Consider the following 10056-nt stretch of genomic DNA (forward strand, 5'->3'; position numbering starts at 1 on the left):
TCGAAGAAAATCAAGGTGGAAAGAGCAACGGGAAGAGAAGTGGCGAGAAGGGAGGGAGGAAAAGGAAGGGCAAGGAACAAGGAAGAGGAAAGAAGGCACAATTGGAATAGAGGCGTAAAAGTTGCAAAAAGAAGGAAGAAAGAGTATAGTCGACAAGGTTGTCGATAGAATCGAATTAAAATCTCGGAAGAAGGATCGTGGCGTGCGTGGATACGAAGAGGATAAGATACATTTATCGGGCGGAAAGGACAAAGGCGTTGTTGAAAAATTGTACGGCGTAATTGAAACGTCGCGCGATGTTAGTGGAGCACGCTGCACAATGGGCTTGGCAAGCAATGGGCGGCACGAGAATCGAGGTCCTTTGCACGTTTCTCGTGTTCCTAGGTGTATTGCTGGTGGCTAGATGCTTGCAATGGCTCAGGTATGTGCGCTCTCTGCCTCCAGGGCCTTGGGGTGTACCCGTGTTCGGTTATTTGCCATTCCTGAAAGGCGACGTTCACCTCAGGTACGGAGAGCTAGCGAAAAAATATGGTCCAATGTTCAGTGCCCGGCTTGGTACGCAACTGGTGGTTGTTCTCAGCGATCATCGTACGATTCGCGACACGTTTCGTCGGGAAGAGTTTACTGGCAGACCGCATACCGAGTTCATCAACATCCTCGGCGGATATGGTAAGTGTATATATACCACGTGACGACTGTCATGCTCGATAACCGCCGCCTCTCTATCTCGATTTCTCGCTACCTCCCAAGATTTTTGACTTTGACGCGCTTTCCCACGAGATCTTGCTCTTCTCTTCTTCCTTTCTTTTTTTTTTTTTTTCTCTCTTTCTCTCTTCTCCCCTCCCTTTTTTCTTTTCTCCCTTTTATCAAGCGTTCGCGCCGCTACGTGCACGCGTTTAATCTTGTCGCTATAGAAACAGCGAACTCTCTCTTTTTCTTCTCCAACTGCTTTCCTCTTCCTTCCTTCTTTCTTTCTTTCTCCTCTTCTCCTCTCTCTCGCTGGTATAATCCTCTTTTAATTTTAATTTAAATTCGAACTGCTCCTCAAATTACTCTTCAAATCTCGTGGGTTATCGATAGACAAAATTCGTAGCCATTTGGATAATTTGTGGATAATGTTGAACTTGACGGATCATTTTCAAAAAAGTTTAAAAATTGTTTTTAAACTTTTCTCGTAGGTATAATCAACACAGAAGGTGCTATGTGGAAAGACCAAAGAAAATTTCTTCACGATAAGCTAAGAGGTTTCGGCATGACTTATATGGGCGGTGGAAAGAAAATTATGGAATCGAGAATCATGGTGAGTTCCCCTTTCTCGATATTTTGCTTCTTTTATTTCCGTGTATATATTTATACACACGTATTTTCGTTATCTTCGAATTTATTCGTTTGAATTTATTTATGTTTCGATATAATATCGTACGATATTATTGTTATATTATATGATATGATATTATTGGAAAGGGGTTTAAAACGTGATTAAATTTCATTTCAGCGCGAAGTGAAAACGTTCCTTCGTGGATTGGCGTCAAAACGTGGCACGCCGACCGACGTTTCGGCTTCCCTTGGAATGTCGATCAGCAACGTTATCTGCTCCATCATAATGGGAGTACGATTCCAGCATGGCGACGCCAGATTCAAAAGATTTATGGACTTGATCGAGGAGGGGTTCAAATTGTTCGGCAGTATGGCCGCCGTCAACTTCATCCCCGTGATGCGTTACCTGCCCTGCCTGCAGAAGGTTCGAAACAAACTGGCGGAAAATCGGGCGGAAATGGCCGGTTTCTTTCAGGAGACGGTCGATCAGCATCGCGCGACTTTCGACGAGGGGACAATGAGAGATCTCGTCGACGCGTACTTGCTCGAGATCGAGAAAGCGAAGGGGGAGGGTCGTGCCACCGCCCTTTTCCAAGGAAAGAATCACGGTGAGAAGCCATTGCCCATCTTCCTCCATCTTTGTTCCTTCTTCTTATTTACTTATTTTTTTAAATTCTATCGCTCCAGATCGTCAGATGCAACAGATACTCGGCGACTTGTTCTCCGCCGGGATGGAAACGGTGAAGACCACGTTGGAATGGGCGATAATCTTGATGCTGCATCATCCGGACGCGGCGATCGCCGTACAGGAGGAATTGGATCAAGTGGTGGGGAAATCGAGGATGCCAGCCTTGGAGGATCTCCCTTTCCTTCCGATAACAGAGGCAACGATACTCGAGGTCCTCAGACGATCGAGCGTCGTCCCTTTGGGGACCACTCATGCCACCACGAGGTATAATGATCGTCATCTATTCTCCAATCATTTCGCATCAGACTCTTCTTAATATCATCGAAGATATACGAAGATTATAAAAACGATTTGCATTTCGACCGAGTAAATAAATTACTTAAACTCGATTTTCATTCAATTCATCGTGATTGAAAATTCAAAACAGATAAAGAGATCTCGTTTCGAAATGCGACTCGATTTCGAAGAGAGTTTAATCCCTCTGATCTAATCCGTTGGAACACGGTAGACGATAATTTAATAAATAATTAAAACGAAAATTTAATAGAAGAGAAGAATTGGGGATTGAAAACGAATATTTCTTTTTCCCTTTTTCAGGGACGTGACGTTACACGGTTACACGATACCGGCAGGATCTCAAGTGGTGCCGCTGTTGCACGCCGTGCACATGGATCCCGAACTTTGGGAGAAACCAGAGGAGTTTCGACCGAGTCGGTTCCTCTCGGCCGAAGGTAAAGTCCAGAAACCGGAATACTTTATGCCTTTCGGTGTCGGTAGACGTATGTGCCTTGGCGATGTGCTCGCACGCATGGAGTTATTCTTGTTCTTCAGCTCGTTGATGCACACGTTCGAGCTGCGATCGCCGCAGGGCTCGTCCTTGCCGAGTTTGCGCGGCAATGCCGGTGTGACCGTCACGCCAGACCCCTTCGACGTTTGTCTCTTACCGAGAAATCTCGACCTCATCGAGGATACGAATAACGATATGATCTCCCCCGGTGCCATTCTGCGGAATATAGGCAGCCATTGACTTTTCCATTTCTCTCTCTATCTCTCTCTTTCTTTCCTTTTTAAAAAAAAGCCCTATAAAGATCGACGGGAGCACGTATAAAATCGTTCCTAACGAGACCGAGCGATGGCTCCCAAATCGAGCCGCAATCCTAACCTCCAATTCGTCCATTGTGCACCATATACGTGGTATGGTTTGTTGTTATTAGTTTGCTCTTACTTTTTTCTAAGAATATAGTTACATTATATATCTTGTTGTATCGTTACGTTTCGTATCGTCGAGAAAACTTTCTCGATTTTTCTCTTTTCCGTTTCATTCTTTCTATATTTTTATTCGTTAAGAAATATTCGAATTAGCCGAGCGGCGACAGCGTTTCGCTCCTTATTTAGTCATTAGCGTTACAAAATGTTGCGTCGTGTTGGATCTTAAAAAGAGAAGAAAAAGAAAAAGAAAACCTCGCGTTTCTTTTTTCTTTTTTTCGATTCGAACGAAAGATTCGAAATTCGTTTGTGAAAAGTGTTGGTGAAAAAGCCGATTCGGCGACGAGTTCGAGGATAATCGTTGCCTTGACGCTGTCTCGATAGGAACAAGAGACAAAAGACTTGTAAATAATAAATAATAGTAGACGATTTAATTATTAGTAACGGTATTAGGAATAAGTAGCGATAACGGTAATAGTAGTTCTTTGGTAGTGTGGTAGTGGTAACAATAGAAAAAAATCTATGTAGCAGCGACAATTATATATATGTATATATACATATACATATATATATATAGTGGACATTAGAAGTAACGACAATAATAGAAATAACGAGCAATAACGGCAATAAAAATATCGTTTGATGATTGTATGAGTTAGTGGTAGGTTAGTGCTAATATTAGAATAAGAATTTTAAGGTGCGTGAACGAGTTGTTAATAAAAAAAAAAAAAAGAAAAAAAAAGAAAAAGAAAAAAAATCACGTAACAAGTATATACTGTGAGTGTGCGCACGAATCGTATCGATATCGTGTTATTAATTGTGTTATAGCGCGCGCGATAATTATATACATACATATATACATACATACATATATATATATACATATATATATACATATATATATACATATATATATATATAAATTATGGATATCGATGACAGGCGGCGAAAGAGTATGCGCGTGATTATTTCCGTCCCGGAATTCTTCTTCCCTTGTTATAGCTGTAAAAGTTTTCGACGGCGATTTCGTGGCTCGTAATTCGAATGGATTAGATCGTAGGGCTGCTCGCCGGATGGACGCGGCTGTTGACCTAGAACAGTGATTTTCGTGAAAGTTTAGAACGAGATTCTTGCGACACCACAGTATAGTTACGTAGCGCTTCAGAATTCAACACCGACATCGAACTCGATCCGTTGGGTGCGGGCAAAGATTAAGGCTGTGAATTTCGAATTTAGGACATGGGATCCCTCGAGATCCCTGTGATATCGCGATCGTAAAATCCATTTCCAAAGATATTTCTTTTTTTTTTTTTTTTTTTTTTCTCTTTTTAGACCTTTCCCTTTGATTTTAAAAAAAAAAAAAAAGAACTTTACGGCGTGGAGGGGGTTGTAGAAGTAAATTGTTTTTTCTTTTTTTTTTTCTTTCTTTCTTTCTCTTTCTAGACGCTTCCCTTAGATGTTAAAAAAAAACAAAAAAAAAAAAACATTTCTTCTCCAACCCGCTTCCCGGGGTAAAATTTTTTTTTTTTTTTTTTTTTTTCTCTTTTTGTAAATTCCACGTGACGTGAAGAAAATTGGCGCGTCGATACTTCCCCCGTTTTCTTCTATCGTTATATTATGTAGAAAGAAATTTTTAATGTGGCATGCTCATGGATCATTCGGAGCACCGCATTGTGTTCACCCGCCGACCGCCGAATCTGTTAACTTAATGTTGTATTTCCCTTCTTATTAAAGACGAGAAAGAAGAAGAAAAAGAAGAAAAAGAACCTTATTCGACGCCATTCGCCATTTTTCGAATAATTGGTCGCAATTTTGTATGTAATTTCGCGTATCTCCTTGTCGCGCGAAATAAATCCTTCTTTTTTCTTTTTGTATTGTAACCGAAAAATCAATTGCAGTATATATATATATATATATATATATACGTGCGTGTGCGTGTGTTTGTGTACGTGTATGTGTTTTTTGTTGTGCGCGCGTGTCACAGTCGATTTACTCGACAATCGTATTCGCGATGGAAACTAACGTTACCATTATATTCATAGTTCTCTCTTTGAATTGAAGATTACAATCTTTTCATTTTTCTTTTTTTCTTTTTATTCTTGTACATCCATTCACATATCCGTTCAACGACTTCTTCCTCGTCCTCCCCCTTCTCCACCAGATTATATTATATTATTATTATTATTATAATACTCGAAATCGATCGAAATCTGGTCTAAAAAAGATCTGTCTTCCTCCGCGCCAATCGTGGAAGGGACGATTAAAGAAAAAGTGGAAGAAAGGATGAGAATGTGGGCGGAAATTGGGCTTTGGGATGATAGGCGATACACGAGCTTGGGATGAAAGGAGCAGCAGGTAGGTGCCTAAAGAGACGTAAAAAAAAAAAAAAAAAAGAAAAAGAAAAAAGTGACCAGCAACAAAGAGGGAAAAATATGAGGAGGGGATCGAGAAGAGGAGAAACGAAAGCCATCCGTCGACATCGAACGTAAAAACTTTCTAAACGATCGTCCCGCCGAATAAATCTTCAAAAGATATTTATTTCCGTGAAATTTACAAAAAAAAAAAAAAAAAAAAAAAAAGAAAAAGAAAAAAGTGACCAGCAAAAAAGAGGGAAAAATATGAGGAGGGGATCGAGAAGAGGAGAAACGAAAGCCATCCGTCGACATCGAACGTAAAAGCTTTCTAAACGATCGTCCCGCCGAATAAATCTTCAAAAGATATTTATTTCCGCGAAATTTACAAAAAAAAAAAAAAAAAAATAGAAAAAAAGGAAGAAACGAAAATTTTTATCGATCCCGCTCGATAAACGCCAACCGATGAGGCTTCGGGACGAGCGTGATACCGCACTCGCCTTCGAGATCGGCCGTCTCGTCCTGTGGTACGGACACCACGAACGCACGCAGGATTCGCCCGGCAAACAGGAACAGTATCATTCTAGCCAATTCCTCTCCAACGCAAACGCGCTTCCCTTTGAAATAACGAAAAATAAATGAAAAAAAAAAAAAAAAAAAGGAAATATTAGAAAAAAAAAAAAAGTTGGATTTTACCATTTTGAACGGGAAAAACGGATTCGGGTTTAAAGAAACTTCCATCGTCGGACAGGAATCTGTCGGGTCGAAATTCGAGGGGGTCGTGCCAATAAGCGGGATCTGTGTGGACGGCCCACTGCATGGGCACGATCATGGCGCCGCACGGTATATCGTAACCACCTATTTGCACATCCTTGGACGACAAATTATATATCCATCAAAATTAGACAAGTTTTATTAATACAGCTTGATTAATATATTCGGATAAATACCTCTGATGTTCCGTGAGGTATACCTAAAGGGGTTACGCTCCTTATCCTTTGCACCTCGGCTATGGCTGCTTCGAGACGAGGCATGGCGATTCTGTCATTCAACGTAGGCTGCTCTCCTTCCTTCAAGCACAGATCCATTTCCGATTGTACTTTTTCCTATGGAAAAATTGTTTATTATTATTTANGCCATGAACAAGAGAAACCAACGAAGGGTGGTCAATGTAGTGTCGGTCCCGGCGCCGAACAGATCGGCAAGCAAGTGATAAAGCTGTGGCTCCGTGAAATATCCGAATTCCGCGGTATTTTTCTTCCTCATTTGCTCGTCGAATGCCGCCAAAAAACTATCGATCTTGTATCCATTCTCTGACTCGATTCGTGCGCGATGCTCGTCGAGTATTTGCCGATATATTTTGTGCGTTTTATCCTTTCCATCGACGATCGACCGTATCACTCGGCCGTATTGCGGTAAAAATCTGTAGATAAATCTCGAACAATTTTCACCCGATTTTTTTTATTTCGATCGAAATTATTATTACTGTACGGAATTGAAAAATAGAATTTTTCGCGATAATAATAAATACGAAACCTAACTATCACTCGGCCGTATTGCGATAAATCTCGAACAATTTTCACCCGAATTTTTTTATTGCGATCGAAATTATTATTACTGTACGGAATTGAAAAATAGAATTTTTCGTGATAATAATAAATACGAAATTAATTATCCTTCAGCCGTATTGCGATAAATCTCGAACAATTTTCACCCGATTTTTTTATTTCGATCGAAATTATTATTATTGTACGGAATTGAAAAATAGAATTTTTCGTGATAATAATAAATACGAAATTAATTATCCTTCAGCCGTATTGCGATAAATCTCGAACAATTTTCACCCGATTTTTTTATTTCGATCGAAATTATTATTATTGTACGGAATTGAAAAATAGAATTTTTCGTGATAATAATAAATACGAAATTAATTATCCTTCAGCCGTATTGCGATAAATCTCGAACAATTTTCACCCGATTTTTTTATTTCGATCGAAATTATTATTATTGTACGGAATTGAAAAATAGAATTTTTCGTGATAATAATAAATACGAAATTAATTATCCTTCAGCCGTATTGCGATAAATCTCGAACAATTTTCACCCGATTTTTTTATTTCGATCGAAATTATTATTATTGTACGGAATTGAAAAATAGAATTTTTCGTGATAATAATAAATACGAAAGTGAAGACACGTTTTTTACAAATGTAAATAGGAGAATATTACCTGAGAAACGGTAGAAAGTTGAGCGGTCCAGCGACGCCAATTTGCTTCACACCCTCTTCCTGTAGATGCCTCAGCCATTTCCAAATTTGATCATCCTCCTCGTACGTTTTCCCAAACACGATGCTATTGATAAGATTGCCCAAGCAGTGGTGAAGCGTGTCCAACGGATCGATCGGGCCGTTCGCACCACGATTTCTTAATACCTGTTGCGTATACGAAATGAAAAAAGGAAGAAGGAGAGAGACGAAGGAGGAAAGAAATCATCGTTTATACTCCTTCTATCCGAGCAATTATTAAGAGGGGAGAGAGTTAATGATCGTTATATTGAAGCCTACTGATACGCATTCGTTAACTGCATCCGATATTCGTTTCTCCATCTTGTCACGTTTCGCTCCTTCGTGCTTCACCATACCGAAATTTCGTAGACAGTTGCTGATAAATTTTCTCTGATCCTTCCATTGTTCCCCCTCCGCGCAAATTATACCTGGAGCAAAGCAATAAACGACGGACGGATGGACGGGTAAGAGATAGGGCACAAGAGAAAACCTTACCGTAACCTTTCATGATTCCGTGGGTAAGGTACAAAGGTGCTCTGTTCGTAATGGAATCTTTTGCAAACGATTGACGTATCAGTTGTGGATCTGACAGTAAAACGGTGTAAACGGAGCCCATGCGGAATCCGCATACGGGGCCGTAAACTCTTGACAATTTCGTCAGAGTTTCGTGAGGTTTTTCCGGGTCGATCCATGGAAGGTAGCCAAAGAGCGGAAGTTGCCAGGGGCCAGGCGGTAGACGACGGCCTTTTCGATTTTTGTGAAGAATATATACAAGAAGGAGAAAAGATAAAATGAGTATCGCGTAATGTTCGAGATTCATCGCGATATGATGGTGTCGAATGATATCTTGTTGTTGATTCGATTCGTCGTGCGATGATGATATAGATAGATATATCTTCTAGGATGATAATCTCTATCTTACCTGTAACAAGGAATGAAAAAAATATTTTTTGATTAAATAAATAAGGAAAGGATATATATAGTATACGTAATTATAATACTGTTGAATGATTTGAATAATAAATAAAAAATAAATAATATATAATGATAAATATATATAAATAAATAAATAATAAATATTTTCGTCGTATATTTAACAATGAATTGTACAATAAGCAATAATTTTATCCAGTTTCTCAATTTCTTCAATTTTTGAGTATTAAACGTTTACTTACCGAGAAATACACGATTATCTATGAAAAATCGATGGATATTAAACGATAAAAGGGAAAAAAAAGTTCAGTCGGGACAAGAACGATCGAGTGACTATCGAGTCTGAAGAATAATATAGTTTCTTTAACGTGATGCAAATGATATACGATTCCTTGCCTTCTCATTATATATTCGAGTCAGGTCTGGTAAATTTTGACTATCAAATCGTTGATCGACTATTTTACAATTGTGAAACAACCACTATTGTCCGTTCGGATTCTAAATGTTTCGTTTTGCATCAAATGACCACAAATAGTTTCGACACAAGTCGTTACACTTTTAAACTATGCTATTAATACACACACACACACACACAAATGATGGGAATATTTATGGAACTTCCAGTAGTAAATATTTTTGTCTTGCTCAAATCTTAGTGACAAAAATAGACAAGTAAAAGGAGAAATATCCAAAAAAAAAAAAAAAAAAAATACAATTTTAATTATATGCAGAATGTAATATAAGTATAATTTTTCTATATCCTTAAGAGATGCGAGTACAGTATACGTGAATTTGAATAACAATGAATAAAAAGGAAGCTTTTGCTTCTTTATTTCTAGAAAATGATGATAATTATGACGTATTATGACAATTGCTAACATAGCATCTCCTTTTTCCTCGTAATCAGCAAGAACTGCATAGGTGCAATATTACTTCCCGATCTAATGAAAGCTTACATTCAACTCGTTTTTACGGTAATCAGTTGCTGCAAGATGATAAATCATTCCACCAGAGAAAATGTTGACGAAACGAGATAAATTTGTCTATATAGGATAACTGATGAAAAGGCTATTAAATAAATATTGCAATACTCGGAAAGCTTGAACGAATATGAAAAGGGATTTGAATATAAAAAAATGAATAATTGTCTTGAATATTTTAACTTTTTCTTTTTCAATTTTTCTTTTTCTTTTCGAAAAAATAAGGAATAAAAGATAAAAAATAAAAGATAAAAAGCGAAGGCGAAGGCGAAGGCGAAGGCGAAGGCGAAGGCGAA

General features: G+C 38.6%; 2 protein-coding genes across 3 annotated transcripts; one reads left to right on the plus strand and one right to left on the minus strand.

The window, feature by feature from the left end:
• The first annotated feature begins 271 nt into the window (after positions 1 to 271).
• On the plus strand, positions 272 to 3087 carry LOC102673424 (cytochrome P450 18a1). Of its 2 annotated transcripts, XM_031511269.1 has the most exons (6): positions 272 to 421; positions 506 to 669; positions 1179 to 1300; positions 1496 to 1925; positions 2005 to 2269; positions 2603 to 3087. In XM_031511269.1, exons 1-6 carry the CDS (start codon positions 297 to 299, stop codon positions 3030 to 3032), a joined length of 1536 nt encoding a protein of 511 aa, XP_031367129.1. In that variant the 5' UTR covers positions 272 to 296; the 3' UTR covers positions 3033 to 3087. The 2 variants fall into 2 exon arrangements, with proteins under 2 accessions (XP_031367129.1, XP_006617408.1); XM_006617345.2 differs by having other exon boundaries at positions 297 to 669.
• Positions 3088 to 5951: 2864 nt separating this feature from the next.
• On the minus strand, positions 5952 to 8685 carry LOC102674219 (cytochrome P450 306a1). The gene is given in 7 exon segments (XM_031511266.1): positions 5952 to 6179; positions 6259 to 6433; positions 6513 to 6669; positions 6671 to 6985; positions 7792 to 7994; positions 8127 to 8275; positions 8343 to 8685. Coding segments are annotated over 7 exon segments (1506 nt in total). The 5' UTR covers positions 8668 to 8685; the 3' UTR covers positions 5952 to 5997.
• Between the last annotated feature and the right edge of the window lie 1371 nt (positions 8686 to 10056).

Source organism: Apis dorsata, unplaced genomic scaffold (genome assembly GCF_000469605.1).
Source record: "Apis dorsata unplaced genomic scaffold, Apis dorsata 1.3 scaffold_298, whole genome shotgun sequence".
NCBI classification, from domain to species: domain Eukaryota; kingdom Metazoa; phylum Arthropoda; class Insecta; order Hymenoptera; family Apidae; genus Apis; species Apis dorsata.

Coding starts and splice junctions, on each gene's coding strand:
- LOC102673424 (XM_006617345.2), top strand. CDS start 297: ATGTTAGTGGAGCACGCTGCACAATGGGCTTGGCAAGCAATGGGCGGC. Junction 1,301..1,495: donor TTATGGAATCGAGAATCATG/GTGAGTTCCCCT, acceptor ATTTCATTTCAG/CGCGAAGTGAAAACGTTCCT. Junction 1,926..2,004: donor TTTCCAAGGAAAGAATCACG/GTGAGAAGCCAT, acceptor CTATCGCTCCAG/ATCGTCAGATGCAACAGATA.